At 40.0% G+C, this 18,537-nt stretch overlaps 1 protein-coding gene across 8 annotated transcripts in view; it reads left to right on the forward strand.

Moving 5' to 3' along the window:
- Positions 1 to 18,537, forward strand: part of HDAC4 (histone deacetylase 4) — a 475,906-nt gene that overhangs the window by 151,727 nt on the left and 305,642 nt on the right. For 6 of the 8 annotated variants that reach the window (XM_048870012.2, XM_075118165.1, XM_048870013.2 and 3 more), the window contains one exon: positions 18,391 to 18,462. The exons of 1 other annotated variant lie outside the window; for it this stretch is intronic. In XM_048870012.2, coding sequence (XP_048725969.1) covers positions 18,391 to 18,462 — 72 coding nt within the window. Of the gene's footprint in view, positions 1 to 9,649; positions 10,026 to 18,390; positions 18,463 to 18,537 lie in introns of those variants that run through there. One more of the 8 variants, XM_075118167.1, reaches the window with a different exon arrangement.

The raw sequence follows: 18,537 nt of genomic DNA on the forward strand, positions 1-18,537 counted from the left end.
GTCCCGGTCTTATTAATCTCTCCTCATATAGAAGCCTTTCTGTACCCCTAATCATTTTTGTTGCCCTTTTCTGAACCTTTTCCAATTCCAATATATCTTTTTGAGATGGGGCGACCACATCTGCACTCAGTATCCAAGGTGTGGGTGTACCATGGATTTATATAGAGGCAATATGATATTTTCTGTCTTAATATCTGTCCCTTTCTTGATGATTCCCAACATTGTTTGCTTTTTTGACTGCCGCTGCACATTGAGTGGATGATTTTGGAGAACTATCCACAATGACTCCCAAGATCTCTTTCTTGAGTGGTAACAGATAATGTAGACCCCATCATTGTATATGTATAGTTAGGACTATATTTTCCAGTGTGCATTACTTTGCATTTATCAACATTAAATTTCATCTACCATTTTGTTGCCCAGTCACCCAGTTTTGTGAGACTAAGTGCTGTACAAACATATACCAAGATATTCATCCTCAAGAATACGTAGTTTAAGGCTATGGCTTCACGCTGCGCCACTAAAAGGCGCGCAGTGTAGCTGCTGTTTGTTGGCTGGAGAGAGCTCTCCTGCCAACAAAGCACTGTTCACACCTCTCCTGCCAACAAAGCACTGTTCACACACAGCTCTTTTCATCCGTAAAACTTTTGTCATTCGGAGTTGTGTGGTTTTTTTTAACACCCCTGAATAACAAAAGTTTTGCTGATGAAGTGCGGGTGTAGACAAACTGTAAGTGGACAACAGACATACTATATATACTAGACCACTGGTCTGACTCAGAATGGTAATGCCTAAATTCTACATCTGACTGTCTTGCTTGCAAACTTTGAGAGCAGGGCTGTGCCATTGATTGTGTTATCTCTTTTCTACTTTATGTACATTTAAATCATCTGCTGCATGACTGCTGCTCAGATAGCAATGTATTCTCTAATTCTAAACTTTGTATGAGGAAACTTGAGAGAAATTGGGTTTCTTCCTTAGCCTCTGAAAACAGTGGGTGCTTTAATGGAGAATGCCAACATCCATTCAAAGGATTGTGTGTCGTCATGGTTCTTTCTTGTTCTCTCTTTCAATTACTACATCCTAGAATCCTGGAGGAAAGTGAACATTTTCAGTTACGTATAGCTATTTTTGCTATTCAGTCTGGAACACACACAAAAAATCAAAATAAAGTAAATTCAGAATACATGTTTTTTCTGTTTTAAACAAACTTGTGATTCTTAACTAGTTTTGGAACAGGCCTCAGTTGGCTTCTCATTCTCCTTTTTTCTGGGCAATTCTGTCAAGCCCAGGAGATGTTGTGTCTGATTCTCAGAGGTGTTGAGTTATATGCAGATTCTACTGAACTCAATTGGAGCTGTGCTCATTGCTTCTGAAAATTAGACCCTTGTAATATAAGTTTCTAAATAATATTGAGTGGTCCACGCTTCTTAGAGACTTAACCGGTCCTTTTGCAAGTATCTCCAAGATACCAAAGGAATGTTGGTAATTATAGTTTGTAAAAGACCGCAATCAATCCAGTATTATGAAACTTTGTGGTTTGCAGTGCTGTTGTAGCCATAGTGGTCCCAGGATATTAGAGACAAGATGGGTAAGGTAATATTTTTTTATTGGACTAACTTCGTTGGAGAAAGAAAGTTTTGCGAAGCTTGAAAGCTTGTCTCTTTCAGCAACTTGTAAGTTCTATCTTTGTAGACTCTGAGTATTTTGCTTTTATACTACTGATTTGCTCTAAATGTTTAGATGTACATATAGAATGTTGGCTTTATCTCAAACATTAATCAAACTATGTAATAGTTTAAAAATCAACTTCCATTATAAATCACTGTTAAAACATACAGTATCCTGCTATTGTCAAGAGATAAGAAAATATTTTACAGTTGAAATCAGGAGGACAGTCTTTACATTCCTGGCTCAAGATATTTCATTAGGTGCATTTTACTTGATCACATAGGGGTAATGGGTAGTGCTGCCCTGTGGAAGACCTTTTTTTCTTTTGTTTTGTTGTTCTTACAGGATCTTAGAGTGCTGTGGAGAGATTAATACAATTTGAGTATCTTATACCTCAGTTACCTGTACGAATGCTTAGTATGGATACTCAGTGTGCACAAGCAGTACAGTTATGAGATGATTAAAATTAGACTGACTTTTGCCAATGTAGAAAGAGTGTTCAATTGTTACAGATCTCTGATTTTAACTATAGGTTTCAAATGCAATTTTAGTTGAGCTTGTTTTGGATTTCTTTCTCTAAAGAAATCTGATTTTGTCTTATGGCAAGTGCCTCTTGTACGAGAACTTGGTATTGCACAAAGAAGATACAGTATAGTGCTTCACCATTAAAGTTTGTATGTGGATATATACTAATATCTGTCTCTTCCAGACATAGTAGAGGAAGAGGTCCTTTTTGGAGGTTGCCAGCACCTCTCCTTTTCCTAGTCAGGTGGACTGGCAGAGTCAGAACAAAAGCTGCAGAGATAATTATCTCTGAAGAGCACTAGGGCTTCCTCTCTTTATCATGGAAGTACTTCATTACATGGACCAGGACCATGTCTAACTAGGTATTCGCACAGTGACAAATCCAGTAGAACCCCATTCCTGTTCCTACAGTATCAAGGGAAACAAGTCTTTAAACTAAATTTATGAAGGGACATAAACACGTAGAATACTATTGAAATGTAGTCATTTTCTTTTTCACTCAGGTTTAGAAATATTTTAAAGCCCAAATTATGGAATTACATACAGTATGCCAAGAACTTCATATTTTATCACATTTTAAAGTAGTCAGAATTGTGGAAGAGGAAACTAGTTTGAGTTTAAAAAGAAAAAAAAAAAAAGCCCTTAATAGTCTGAGACTAAACAATCTTTATCTGATTTGCATGGAGTTGTGGATTTTCAGTCTCTTGAATGCTAGCTAATCCTCAAAATAAGATTCAGATTTTGTGATTCTACTTAATATATTTACTCAAATATTGGCATAGTCCCTACTTTATAATTCCACAGTTGAACAGCATATCAGTTTGTGAAATCTGTTGAATGATAGGTCAAGCACATCCTCTTTGTTTGTTTAGTCATACTGAGACTTGACCACAGTTTGGCCAGTCCTGAAATCCAACATATGAAATAAGAAAAATCTTTTTTAGGTAGTTAGCATTGTAGAAATGTAGTAAATGTAGAAACATTTTTATGCCTTTTTTTTTCTAGTTTGAGGTCTATGCTGTCTACAGGACTGGTATGGACATAGTTATCTAGATTATGCAAATATCACTTGAATGAAACAATGGGGAGGTTAGTGAGTCTCATTGCAAATTGTTATATTATTTGAAGTGGTAACATGTCTTTTTAACTTGCCACATATACCCTTAATGAATTAGGTGAGTTACCTGGCTAAGTGCAAATGGCACCAATTTATTACTAATACAATAAGTTTCCTTTGCAAATAACCAGTTAAAGAATTACTCTTGAAAATACTCTGATTATTGTCAAGGTAAAGGAAGAGAGGGCTAGAGGATGTCTTAAATTATGGTGTGTAAAATACTGTAAACAATATGCAGCCTTTTTAACTCTTTGGTTTTTTTATTTAAAATGCATATTTAAATGGAAATGAATATTTGAATAATTTATTAAATATAGCAACAACATATGCCTTCGTTCGTTCTTTCACTTCTCTGGACTCAGCTATGGCCCAATGTTTTAAAAACGTTTCAGTTGTAAAATAAAATGATAGTTTGCACTGTTATGGCACCTTCCCTTCTCAGGGTTTTAGAGAATTAACAGTGAGTAAAGTCTATTTTATGGTAGAGGAAACGGAGACAGAGGTTAAGTAGCTTGCTCCAGGTCGCACAGAAAGTCTTCTGACACAGTCCTGCCTTTATCATAAGATGATACTTGCTCTAAAATACGATCTTTAAAGATCCCATGTGTGCAAAAATCTGTCTTGTCCTGTGCTCAGTGACAGTACTCTCCTAGCTCAGATAAAAATGTGTTAATTGTGAATGTACACAGATGAAAATGCTCAGACTTAGTCATTCACTCAGTGGTACATCCAGGGCATGACTGGTTCTGCTAGCAGCTATGCCCTGAGGGATGGAGCTGCTGGTGGTACACGGTCTAGGCCTGCCTAGGAAATGAGAAAAGGAAGATAGTCACACACAAAAAAACTCTGCTCCACAGGCTCAGAAGAAAGGGAGAGTGCAGCACGCATAACTTTCAGACAGTGAAAATGATGTGGTAATTAAGGAAGTGGGTCCTAAATTCATCATTCCCTCTGGAGAGGCCTCCAGAAACACCTCAGCTTCAGCGAAAGCACATCTGGAATGAAACTCATGGCAAAATGAATATTGTCACGGTGATTGTGTGCCATCAGAAAGATGCTAAGTAACTAAATAAAATGGGCAAAGAGTCCTGTGGCACATTATAGACTAACAGACGTGTTGGAGCATAAGCTTTCGTGGGTGAACATCCACTTCGTCGGATGACTGTAATGGAAATTTCCAGAGGCAGGTATAAATATGCAAGCAAGAATAAGGCTAGGGATAAGGAGGTTAGTTCAATCAGGGAGGATGAGGCCCTCTTCTAGCAGTTGAGGTGTGAACACCAAGGGAGGAGAAACTGCTTTTGTAGTTGGCGAGCCATTCACAGTCTGTGTTTAATCCTGAGCTGATGGTGTCAAATTTGCAAATGGATTGAAGCTCAGCAGTTTCTCTTTGAAGTCTGGTCCTGAAGTTTTTTTTGCTGCAGGATGGCTACCTGTAAATTTGCTATTGTGTGTCATAGAATATCAGGTTTGGAAGGGACATAAGGATGTCATCTAGTCCAACCCCCTCCTCAGAGCAGGACCAATCGCCAATTTTTGCCCCAGATCCCTAAATGGCCCCCTCAAGGATTGAACTCACAACCCTGGGTTTAGCAGGCCAATGCTTAGACCACTGAGCTATTCCTCCCCCCGATGTCCAGGGAGGTTGAAGTGTTCTCCTCCAGGTTTTTGTATATTGCCATCCCTAATATCTGAGTTGTGTCCATTTATCCTTTTACATAAGGTCTGTCCAGTTTGGCCGATGTACATAGCAGAGGGGCATTGCTGGCACATGATGGCGTATATTACATTGGTGGGCGTTCAGGTGAATGAACCGGTGATGGTGTGGCTGACCTGGTAAGGTCCTTTGATGGTGTCACTGGTGTAGATATGTGGGCAGAGCTGGCATCGAGGTTTGTTGCATGGATTGGTTCCTGAGTTAGTTACTATGGTGCGGTGTGTAGTTGCTGGTGAGAATATGCTTCAGGTTGGCGGGTTGTCTGTGGGCGAGGACTGGCCTGCCTCCCAAGGCCTGTGAAAGTGGGGGATCGTTGTCCAGTCCTTGCCCACAGACAACTCGCAGGAGACAGGCCAGTCCTTGCTACAGACAGCCCCCCAACCTGAAGCAAATACTCACCAGCAACCACACAACAAAAACACTAACCCAGGAAACTATCCTTGCAACAAAGCCCGTTGTCAACTCTGTCCACATATCTATTCAGGGGACACCATCATAGGACTTAATCACATCAGCCACACTATCTGAGGCTTTCAGAGTAGCAGCCGTGTTAGTCTGTATTCGCAAAAAGAAAAGGAGTACTTGTGACACCTTATTTAGAGACTAACCAATTTATTTGAGCATAAGCTTTCATGAGCTACAGCTCACTTCATCTGAATGCATCCGATGAAGTGAGCTGTAGCTCACGAAAGCTTATGCCCAGATAAATTTGTTAGTCGCTAAATAAGGTGTCACAAGTACTCCTTTTCTTTTTGCGAATACAGACTAACACGGCTGCTACTCTGAAACCTGTCACACCTTCTTGTCAACTGTTGGAAATGGGCCATCCTGATTATCACTACAATTTTTTTCTCTCCTGCTGATAAAGCTCACCTTAACTGCTCACTCTTGTTATAGTGGGTATGGCAGCACCCATTTTTTCACGTTCATTCTGTCTATTGTAGTTTCCACTGCATGCATCCGATAAAGTGGGTGTTAGCCCATGAAAGCTCATGCTCAAATACATTTGTTAGTCTCTAAGGTGCCACAAGTACTCCTCGTTCTTTTTGCTGATACAGACTAACATGGCTACCACTCTGAAACGTATCTCTTCAGTGTTTTAATTATATTTCTTTTCCATTTCTCTCTCTTCACTTGCCTTCAGTTTCCTAATTCACCTATTTGAAAGCTACCTGATCTGTGTGAAACAGTCCTAACATCCCTTGTTCCCCTAAGGAACGTATACATTACAATTGCTAAATTTCCTTTTATCAGGCTTATCCTGGACTGTTTTTTAACTAACTTTCAAAGCTTTTAACCTAATTAATAGCCTTGCAAAGTGCCATCTTGCTTTGCAAATACTTTTTTAAAAGTACATTGTTTTCCTCATTCATAGCAAAGTTTTGAAATATATATTCAGTTGTGTGCACAGGTCAAATCTGTTGAACTGACTTACGATTCTCCTGTTTAAGAGGAGTGGCTTTATTCTCCCGCCCACAAACAATTAAAAAGTAATGGCACAGGAAGCTGAAGACAACACATTTACATCTGGCATTTAAAAATATTACTTTTGTCATTTGGATATTAAGTTTTGCATATTTTTGTGGTCTGTATCAGCAACTTGAGCTCTTAGTCCTCTCGTGATTGACTGACAAATGGAATATAATTTAAGGAAAGAAATTATAAAACTTCCTAGTAATATAGTGAAGGTGACATTAACTGTGGGTAGTCAACATTAGTGTCTCAACTTTAACTGAAATGAGATCAGATTTTGTCTCTTGTTTTTGTGCAGAAATGCATATTGCAGCCATTGTAAATATTTTCATAGAATCATAGTATATCAGGGTTGGAAGGGACCTCAGGAGGTCATCTAGTCCAACCTCCTGCTCAAAGCAGGACCAATCCCCAGCTATATCATCCCAGCCAGGACTTTGTCAAGCCTGACCTTAAAAACTTCAAAGGAAGGAGATTCCACCACCTCCCTAGGTAACGCATTCCAGTGCTTCACCACCCTCCTAGTGAAAAAGTTTTTCCTAATATGCTACCTAAATCTCCCCCACTGCAACTTGAGACCATTACTCCTCATTCTGTCATCTGCTACCACTGAGAACAGTCTAGATCCATCCTCTTTGGAACCCCCTTTCAGGTAGTTGAAAGCAGCTATCAAATCCCCCCTCATTCTTCTCTTCCCCAGACGAAACAATCCCAGTTCCCTCAGCCTCTCCTCACAAGTCGTGTTCCAGTCCCCTAATCATTTTTGTTGCCCTCTGCTGGACGTTTTCCAATTTTTCCACATCCTTCTTGTAGTGTGGGACCCAAAACTGGACACAGTACTCCAGATGAGGCTTCACCAATGTCAAATAGAGGGGAACGATCATGTCCCTCGATCTGCTTGCAGTGCCCCTTCTTATACAGCCCAAAATGCCATTGGCCTTGTTGGCAACAAGGGCACACTGTTGACTCATATCCAGCTTCTCATCCACTGTAACCCCTAGGTCCTTTTCTGCAGAACTGCTGCCTAGCCATTCGATTCCTAGTCTGTAGCGGTGCATGGGATTCTTCCGTCCTAAGTGCGGAACTCTGCACTTGTCCTTGTTGAATCTCATCAGATTTCTTTTGGCCCAATCCTCTAATTTGTCTAGGCCCCTCTGTAGCCTATCCCTATTCTCCAGGGTATCTACCTCTCCTCCCAGTTTAGTGTCATCTGCAAACTCGCTGAGGGTGCAATCCACACCATCCTCCAGATCTTTTATGAAGATATTGAACAAAACTGGCCTGAGGACTGACCCTTGGGGCACTCCACTTGATAGCGGCTGCCAACTAGACGTGGAGCCATTGATCACTACCCGTTGAGCCCGACAATCTAACTAACTTAGTCCATTCATCCAGCCCATACTTCTTTAACTTGCTGGCAAGAATACTGTGGGAGACCATGTCAAAAGCTTTGCTAAAGTCAAGGAGTAACATGTCCACTGCTTTCTCCTCATCCACAGAGCCAATTGTCTCATCATAGAAGGCGATTAGATTAGTCAGGCATGTCTTGCCCTTGGTGAATCCATGCTGACTGTTCCTGATCACTTTCCTCTCGTCTATGTGCTTCAGGATTGATTCCCTGAGGACCTGCTCCATGATTTTTCCAGGGACTGAGGTGAGGCTGACTGGCCTGTAGTTCCCAGGATCCTCCTTCTTCCCTTTTTTAAAGATGTTCACTACATTAGCCTTTTTCCAGTCGTCCGGGACTTCCCCCGATTGCAATGAGTTTTCAAAGATAATGGCCAATGGCTCTGCGATCACATCCGCCAACTCCTTTAGCACTCTCCGATGCAGCCCAAGCATCTTCTGATCCTGTTTGCCAAACCTTCATGGTTTATATGGCAAAATAGATCTACAGAAAGTAACTTATGGTACTCCTCTTGCAAGGTGCTGCTGAGCTATTACTGACTTCAGTGGGATACTTGTTGCCGTCCATGTGACATTTAGACATAGTAATGTCTCTTGGGTAATCAGTTGTGTCAGGGACATGAAGGAGATTTAAAACTCAAATCTGTGTAAACCTTTTGTATAGTAGAGAGAGAAGACAACATTGTGACTCTGTTGCTGTTAATCAAAAGAAAAGAAGTGTTATGGAAGAAAACGAGTATTTCTGAAAATACTCAGGGCTGTCCTAAGAGATAGCACTGGTAATTTATGTACCATGTCAGTCATAAGCAATGAAATGTCTCTAATGCTAATACTACATGTAAAATCAAGAGCAATGTTGGATTAACTCTTTTTTTTTTCCTCTTACACCCTTCCCTTCTTCCCACTCCCAGTTCTTATTGTGGATATCCCCAGTTATCTGTTATCCCACAATTGCTGTAATAATAGTAAATAGAGCTTGTTCAGTAATAGCTGCTTACAGCAAATATTTGTTATGATGGTTTCTGCTGAGTTCTGCATGCTGTTAGGATACACTGGATTTTAATAATAGACTAAGCAGTCAGTTCAATTGAATGTGCTATTGAATGTGTTTCTTCTTGGTAACTGCTATAAATCACATTTTGAGAAGGAAGTGAAGGATGCTTTCATTCTGTTAGACTTCTTCCCTTTTGGATGTGCAATGCATCTTCCAGCTCTAATTACAATGCCATTACAGTACATATGCTATAGTCCAGTCCAGGGAGAGTTCCAAAAATAGATTCTTGAGTGCAGATAAATTAGAAAGGAAACAGAGCATTTTTTCATAGGTTTATGGACAAATAATGTATTTGCTGCCTTTAATTGCTTTCTCACTCGTAAATGTACAGGTTTTTTTTCCATCTTGTAAACTTCAAGTGAATAGGCAGATAAATAATACATTCACAAAAGTTACTCTTCTCATTGCTAATATCATTTTAACATGGTGTTATATTTCTCAATTACCTTGTATGACAGCAATTTGTAATTCAGGAAATAGTAGTGGACCACATTTAATTGGCAGGCACTAATTGAAGATTTATGCTGGTTTTATTCCTCTCACATATCCCAGTTCAGCATTCTTTCATTCCAATAATACTACGGAAGGGCACTGTTTCTCACTACATTTTAGGAAGACAAAAACCTAAATCATCCATGAACTGAACCATTTCCTTCAAATAAAACGTGCGGATGCCTATTGTGGGCATTTTTATTCAAGAACTACCCCTCCCTTTTATGCTCCTTTTATAAATTCATAAACGGAAGTTATATGTGATCACAATTCATGTATACCTATAACAGAAACGCATATCTAGTTGTTGTTTTTAGGTTTGGAACATGTCCATCACATAGTCCCTGGGTGCATATACACAATTAAAACACACAATTCAATGATCAATGCGTATGTTACAATGCATACCACACTATAAACATCTGAAGAAATCCTGATAAAATAGGTGAGCTTTGCTGTGTCCTGTAGGTCAACAGATTTCAGGCTACGTTGGAGAGTTGGGAGAAATGAATGCAACATTAGAGGACCCTTCTGAGCACACCCTGCTTTCAGTCCCCAAGATTTCAAATGTAAGCACTGAGCAAGACTGTACAGTATGATGTCATTTGCTGTGATAGCTTTTTCTATCCTGGTGTAAGCCAGGTTAGAGTTTGCCAATTACATACTATATAGTTTGAGCTCTATGTAAATACCTTTAATTACAGTTTGAAACAGCTGGGAAGACACTGTAGTTTTCAGATCTGACCTACTGCCTAATTTACTTCTGTGGCCCAGAATCTCCCCTTAAAAAAAAAAAAAAAAAAAGAGACTTCTAGGCCACATGGTTGTGAAGAAATTCTTCTGAATATAAACTAAGGGTAAACCGATAGCCTCGCCTTCCTATGCCTGCAGATTTGGAGAGGCATGAATTCCTGAAATGATATTTTAATGTCACATTAATGACTGCATTATTGATCATTTTTAGCAGATGGAATGAGGAAGGAGGTGGGAATGAAGCCCTGGCATTGGGAATTGCTGTAGGGAATGAAGTGCAGAGGGCAGAAGAGAGAAAATATAAAGACTCAGGGATGTAAAACAAAGTAGGGGTTGGGAAGGAAGAGGGTAGAAATAGTGGTGTCCCAGGGTGGAGGGGACATATATTCCCACTGAGTGCTTTATACATACTTAGTTACTTTGTATAGTTACTATACTTTTAGTTATTACTAAGGCCAGATTGTATCTTTGATCTTTGTGCAAACATCTCCTTGACATGAGTGGGCATTCTGTTGTGGATGGGGAGCAGGGATATGGAGTACTAAATTTATGACTTGGCCCAAATAACAGCACTAGTGGAATGCAACCGTTGCTACCAAATAAGTGTGACATGCTTGCTTTAAATGTAACCTAGCTCTACTCCACAGGTGTGCAGCTGCATTTTCCATTAAGTATATGTTCTGAGTGGCCTTCTAAATTAGGCCCTGTCAGAGAACAAAGCAATAATCCAATGCTAGGATCACAAAGGCAGGAATAACTCTGAGAAGGTCTACATCAGAGACAGACAAAGTCACAATCATTTTACTAGAAACCAGTGGGGGAGAGGGGAAGATGCTTCTGCTCACTAGTGCCAAGTGAGGATTTGGGAGCTATCAGACCTAAAAGTGTTCCTACACTGCTCTTTTCAGACAAAGTTTAGTCAGAGTCTTGTCTGCCATGTCCTCTGGATGCTGCCCTCAGGCGCTGAGCAGTGTCTGTTTTGCCTGGGCTGAGCTTCAGCTAGCTTGTCAACTAAAGCTTTTTCTTGGTTAGATACTCGGAAAGCAGAACTTCTCCTCATTTGGGCTTGATGAAAGAGATGCACATTTGTGTATCATCTGCATACCTATGGCAAAATAGCCCCAAATGTCTGTCTACCCAAAAGCCTCACCATCTGGGTGATGGAATAGAACAGCATAGTACTCCACGTGAGTGTCATTTGAACTATTGATAGTAGGCTCTACAAGCTCTTTGAGAACAGAACTGTTGAAGAGTGATCCAGTCTACAGGCAAGTAAACAAAACTCTCAGTTTATACCATGGTATTGAAGTCTGCAGACAGATTAACGAGCAGTGTTCTCTTTTTTGTGCTATGCCCAGCCCAAAAGCCAGATTGAAAGGGAACATCAAATTATGTGGAACTGAGATGACACAGCTGTCTCACTACTACTTACTCAATAACTTGAGTTTAAAAAAAAAAGATAGAGCTATGGGGTGGAAATTGACATGATCACTAGCCTCATTGGTCTAATGACTTGTCATTTGAAGGAGATTGATACCAGGCCCTCCTATAGAAAGGTATTAACTATCTTAACCAACATCAGGCTGAGTACACTCTGCTCAGGTTATCTAGTCTGTCACGTGAGGCATCACTTATTGTATCCCGTCCCCTCCATGTTTTTCTGGGATGTGTAACTTTGGCATGAGATATTACTCCCCTGTGGCTCCCACTCCTGGAGAACACAAAGGGAAAGAGAGGACAAAGAAACTGGGGCGTACAGGTGACTTGGTAAAACAGCCTGGAGAAATATCTACTTTTTTTTCCCCCCTTCAATTAAATTTGCCTGGATTAATCTGATTGTATTTCTTTGTTTTATTTGGGTGGCTGGGGAGAAAGGGTTAAAATGTCTTTGATGGAAACTATTATTCATTTTTCAATCCAGAATGTCTCCTATCTCTTCGCTTATTCATGAATGTTGGCATAAAACACTGTGTAAAAGCATTTCTCTTGTATTGTAAAGGTCAGTTACACGTCATCAGAATTATGAACTGAACATCTCAAGTAACCATGGTAAGAAGGGAACGCAGCTCAGCAGGAGCAGAGAAAATGCTTTTTTTATTCAGGATTTGAAGTAAAATTCCATCAAGACTGCCAGGTTATTTTCAGTGTGGTAGCACAACGTATGTTGTATTGGCTGTTGTCACACATTTTTTCTTTTAAAAAACATTTTACAGTTTTTTCTCTAATATACCTAGAGTGTGTAGTCACAGCTGTAAGGTTGCCTAATCAGTCCTCTTCCAACGGCTCCCTTTTTCCGTTGCTCATAGCTTTCTCAAACTTTCACTAGATTTGCGGTTGGCAGAATCATGATTTTGTTTCAATTTTTTTTTAATTTAATGTTTGCTCAGGTATGATTAAATCTTTTTTGAGAGCGAAGAGAATCCAGCCAATTTTCTCATCTTCTCTGATTAGCTGTAGCACTCCAGAAGGAGGAGGAAGAATGTTGATATTTTGCAGGGAAGAGAGCTCTTAAACTGGATATGTGTGGTCTTTTGTTATCTGGTGAAAATCTGACTTGATTTGGCAGTTATGGTTAAAAAAATCTCTTCTTTCAAGCACACATGGTAACTTGTTTTTTTTAAATATTTTTAAATAATGGTCTTCAAATATTCTAATAGCAATAGACATGCATATTTAATAACATGGAGTGGAATTTTAATCTTCACAGCAAAAATTGTGGAAACCCTAACCAATAGATCAGAGCAGCTTTTGTAGTGCTTGTTAGATATTTTTTCCTGAGCTGCTTTTTGGAAATTCCTGAGTATCTCTTTAAGGGAATTTAATTGCTTTTGGGAGGTGACACCTGACTTTTCTATTTTTTATTCAGTTTTGTGATTGTGGTTAATATGTAGCAGCTAACTTGTAGTGATACATGACCAAGCTCCTTCATGTGTATTTTCGATGTAACATTACACATTTTACTGTGTGTTAATGTTAATTCCTACTGTAGCAAATGCATTGACAGTATTAAGTTGTATGATATAATTTTGATAGAAAATGTCCTCCGGCCCCAGTTTGCTATTTGGTCCTAAAACTTAGCTTTCTATTCTATCTTTATCTTACTACTAAAACGGATTTCCCCGGGCAGACCAGATTTGTGTTTGTCTGCTGATTTAAAATAGAGATTTTTAGTGTCCTGGCAACAGCTGAATTATTATGTTCAACTGCTCTTTTTCTATTATTGGGTTATGGCTGAATTGGGAAAAGAAGGATTTCTGCTTTGCCTGGCCTGTTCAGGTAATAACAGTGCTAGGAAAAACCAAAACTCCAGGTGAAAAAACTGATTTTGCTTTTTATGAGGAATTAATTGCCTAGGAGATACCTTACTTCTATAAAGCAGTGAGCAGAAAATTAGTTAATATGAAGGATAACTTACTTTGTTTTGGCTATCATTGACATTGTTTTGATGATCATCCCATTGCATATTATCCATACCCTTGGTTTGATGTTGAAATGGAACATGAATTAAAACTCATGGAGATGATCCTGATCCATTACGACTGGGTTCTTCCTTTTCATCTTTCAAGCACAGGGGCTCCTCCTCCCTGAGATTCTCAGTTTCATCCTGGCAGGGAGAAGTGTTCAGAGTATTGTTAATTCATCAGTCTCCCTGCCACTCAGAGAAGTAGACACTTCTCTAGGGGTCTCCAGTCAGGAAGCTTGTAAAACGGACATGCTGTCGTCCTCTGGTATGACATTTGTGTGTAAGGTTCTGCAGTCTTCCCTTGGGTTTCCTTCCTTAAAACCCTGCAGATATATTTTAAAAAGTGGGAAGTAAAGAGATTCATACAAGAGGAAAGGGAGAGAGTTCTGTGCTTAGAATCTGGGGAGTAAGTTCCTTGTTGTAGTCATGATCTGTTACAGAACAGCAGGTGCCTATGTCATGGGCGGTTAAGTTATAGGAAAGAAAGTAGACTCTACATTTTCTAAGCATGGTAATTACAAACTTTTCTTTATGCTAATCCTTTTAGCAAGAGTATTAGATCAAATATAAGCATATAAACTGAACATTTTATTGCTTGTGGCACCTTAGAGACTAACAAATACTCCTTTTCTTTTTGCGAATACAGACTAACACAGCTGTTACTCTGAAACCTGTCATTTTATTGCTTGAGACCCATACAGAAATATCTATCTATCCGCTCTAGGTGCCTGTGTCATAACTTAATATACAGTCCATAATAATTAAAGTGCATCATTTCCATCCTATGTAATCACCAACCATTAAGCTCGCTAAACTAACCATTGAAACAGCCCTTCCTGTTCCACAAATTTAATCACTGTTATATTTCTCCGAGTTAACAAAAGAATTCTAGAATCCCTTCCAGGTGTTCAGATGAGGGCTGATGTGAACAAAGAGGGAGAATGTTACTTCCAGGAACTAAAGTGGGGAGAATCTGGTGTATTCGCCAAGAGTCTATTTCAAGAATTAATGTTAAAGTGGAGGGACGTAGAGCATCAACACAATAGGATTATGTATATATGTAGTATTTATTTCATGTGTGTTGGTGGTGGTCTTGTCTCTGGTGCTAGCTTTTTTTTTTTTTACTGCCGTTTCCTTTCTATAGGAGTAGCGAGAAAAGTAAAAGTAGTATAGGTTATTTGGTTTCAGCCAATTCAATTTAAAAACAATACTGTCATGAGACTCCTATCTAGATACTGTAGGACGAGTGAATTGAAATGCCTCTTTTCTCTCATCATAGCATCACTTCAGTTATTCTTCACATTTGTTAATATTTGCACTGTCCCCTGTCAAGGCCTTGTTGTCTTTGATGCATTGGGAGCTATGGGTGGGATAGAGAGGGGGAAGCAGAAGGGTGTCTGTGTTTTTTGGCTTTTTAAGGGGAGGAAGTAGGATTTTTTGAAATTTCAAATGTCATTTTAAATTTTTTTAAATTGTTTAAAAGTGTTGGTGAACTCTAGGTTGGTTTCTGAAACTGAGTTGGATATCAATAAGGTATGTTTCAGGATCAAACATATGTACTTCTAAGTGCTAGCAAACCTACTGTCCTCTCCATGAAAATTTGTCCTAGTAACTCACTTCCTTCCATGCTAAATAGTAATTTCATAACTTATAAAAACAAAAACTTTGGCTTACTCAATATACTTCTGTCTTCTAAGGTTTCCATGTTTTATGGAAGAGGTTTTTAAAACAAATTTGCTCTTGTACTGAACTGAGCATATTACTGAGGCTGAATAAAAGAGTAACAAAAAGGTTTAATTGTTTTGGTATGTGGCTTTTTTGAAAACTCAATTATTTGGGCATTATTCTTCTTTAGATTTATAAAAAGATATTAGAAATATCTATCACAAGATCAGACAGCTCTTCTAAAACTTAACATTCACAATAATAAAAAATCCTAAGTCCTTTAAGTCAGTAGCAGAATCCATACAATTACAATCTGAGCTGGCCCCAGACTGTAACTATCTTATGCCAGTAAATAACTGTGGCTAATTGTAATTCTGTCCACGGTCCAAATACCCTGCATAAAGATCAGCATGTCTCCAATACTAAAACTCTAGACCAGGGTGGGGAACCTCCAGCCTGCAGGCCAGATCCAGCCCCCTGCTTAATTTCATCTGGCCTGTGGCAAGTCTCCGCGCCACGGGCTGGAAACCCTGAGCCTCAGTGCCCCCCTGTGGGACTGGAGCTGCAAGCGCCAGCTTGCCCCACTGTGGGGGGGAAGCTAGGGTGCCAGTCTGGTCGGTCGGTGGCCCCTAAGCGCAGGGGCGATCAAGAAAACTCCAAGTCTGGGTTCACCTACCCCCACCTGCAGGTGCTGCCCCTGCAGCTCCCATTGGCTTGGAACCACCTGTGAGCATGGACACCGCGCAGAGCTGCCTAGCCACATCGTGGCTGCTTCCGGGAATGGCACGGGGCCAGGGCGGTGGTGGGGGTGCTTGTCTTAGCCCCGCCGCCGACCAGGAGCCACCTGAGGTAAGCATTGCTTGGCCGGAGCCCGCACCCCAACCCCCTGTCCCAGTCCTGAGCCCACTCCTGCACTTCAGACGCCTAATTTCTGGCCCCACCCCGGAGCGTAGGGGAATCCCCAAGCTTCTGCGCCCCCCCTCTCCTCCCCGCGGGGCTGTGTGTGGCCCATGAGTGATATTTTCTGTGGGTCAGTGGCCTGCGATAGGGAAAAAGGTTCCCCACCCCTTCAGAGTAAGGGGCTGGGGAGAAGTCCTTCCAGAGACAGGAGGTGCTCTCAGAGAATCCTCTGCCACCAGCGCCCTCCTTCTGTATTGAGATAGCTTCACTTTTAATATCTCTGATGATTAAAGCTTTTGGCAGTGTAGTACAGGAAGGAGAGGCCTTCACTCTGGTAACCCAGATCCAAATAATTAAGACCAGTTCCCTGAATGCCACCTGGAAACCTACACAAAGCTTGCAGAATACATTTATTCTGAGTGCAAAGCTCTGCTTAATACGTGGGTTCCTGCATTCTGGAGGGTCTCCTGCTTCTGAATAATTTGAGGGGTAGCCCTAAATAGTATTACAGTAGTCTAATAGCAAGGTGACAAATGCATAGATAAGCGTACCAAGTGCCACATCCCAAACAAAACGTTGCACTCTCCTTCTTAAGCACAGGTGGAACAGCGGACTCTTTGCTACGGAACCTTCGTTGTAATAAAGCCACAAAGCTGTGAGCCTGTTCACTGATTGCACACCACCTGCTGCTAATGTTGATATAAATTTAGCCAGTTCTCCCATTTCCCTTCTCCAGTTTAGAATTAGCTGTGTCTTGTCCAGATTAACCCTCAGCAGAACATAGTCTTCCAAACACCAATCTCTTATAGACAAATCTCTGTCATTCCACTGCAGCTGTGGGATCGTCCATTATTTTACTGGCTATTCTATTTCCTTTAATAAAAAACGAACACGCAAACTGTTTAACTGGCATGTGTTCGAGGGGCAATATTGCTTCCATTTTAAAAGAAAAGCTCGTGACACAGCTCATTTTATTGACATGTTGTAGCTGAGATTATACCAAATAGAAAGTGGTACTAAGAGACCACTGATGCAAACAACAGATAGAACTTTTAATTTCATTTTCTCTTCAAACTTTTTGGAGTAGAGAAAAGATGAGCCAGTGTTCTTGATATAATGAAAAAAACATTAACATCTAAATGATAAACTCATTTTATCAAACTGTCTTTTGATTTGACTGTGAAAGATGGTATCTGCTTTGATGTTTCTAGAACTGTATATAGCTTGATTCACATGATATTAGAAGGTAGAAGACAGCAGGATGTTGGAGAAGAATGAACAAAAGTGGGGAAGTAGGTGTGGGACATAGTTGGATGGTCAACAAATACTTCAGATGTTTGCTCTTTCATTTTTGGGCAAAAGTCAAGAAGTCTGGTGTGACATTGTGCTGTAGTTTGTAACAACTTCTGTTTATACCTCAACTTGTTTTGTATGGAAGGCATAATCTTTAAAATAGAAAAATGCTTTGACAAGATGGACTTCTACATATCATAAAAAAAAATTGTGATTTTTTAAAGTGCTTTTTCTGACATCCAAACCAGTGCAAAACAGGGCGCATGATGCATGTCTGTGCATTTTAATCTCCTGCAACGCGCTCTGTTTTCTTTACTATCTTTTCAGCATACTACAGGTATTCTTAGAATATGCCTCCCAGGTCTGTTAGCAACTTCACCATACTGTTGTTAAATAGAAAAATAAATAGCCATTTATTTATTGAATGATAGGACTTATTTACTGTACCTTTTTAGTAGCAAGACTGACCAGTACAACTAAGTACTAAATAAAAACCAAAGCAGAACAGATGAAAGTAGATTTCATATAGTGAATGTTATGGTGCTGACTTTAGAGCATCATTGTTTAAAGTGATTTGTGATATTTGTATTTTTTCTCCCTTTGCACTGATAATTAGTTGGTGACTAGAGGTGGTGCTAGCCTACTGTGGGCCCTAAGCAGGAATATTTTTGCCCCCTTCCAAACACATGCTAATAATTAAAGGCCCCTCGTCCCCGCAACCGTTGAGCTGCTTGGTGTCCTAAACAATTGCTTAGTCTGCATATCCCTAGTGCTGGCTCTCTTAGTGACTTTGGTTATTTGAACTAATTTAGACATTCCACAAACAGGTGATGATATCAAATCCTTTTTGTGTTTTCCAGATGGACTTTCTGGCCGAGATCAGCCAGTAGAGCTGCTAAATCCACCTAGAGTGAACCATATGCCCAGTTCTGGTAAGAAGAAAAATACATTTCTGTTGAGTGTTACTCCAGGAAGAAAGGCATACAGAGTATTGTCTTATTTTCTAT

This window comes from Caretta caretta, chromosome 11 (genome assembly GCF_965140235.1).
Source record: "Caretta caretta isolate rCarCar2 chromosome 11, rCarCar1.hap1, whole genome shotgun sequence".
Lineage (NCBI taxonomy): Eukaryota > Metazoa > Chordata > Testudines > Cheloniidae > Caretta > Caretta caretta.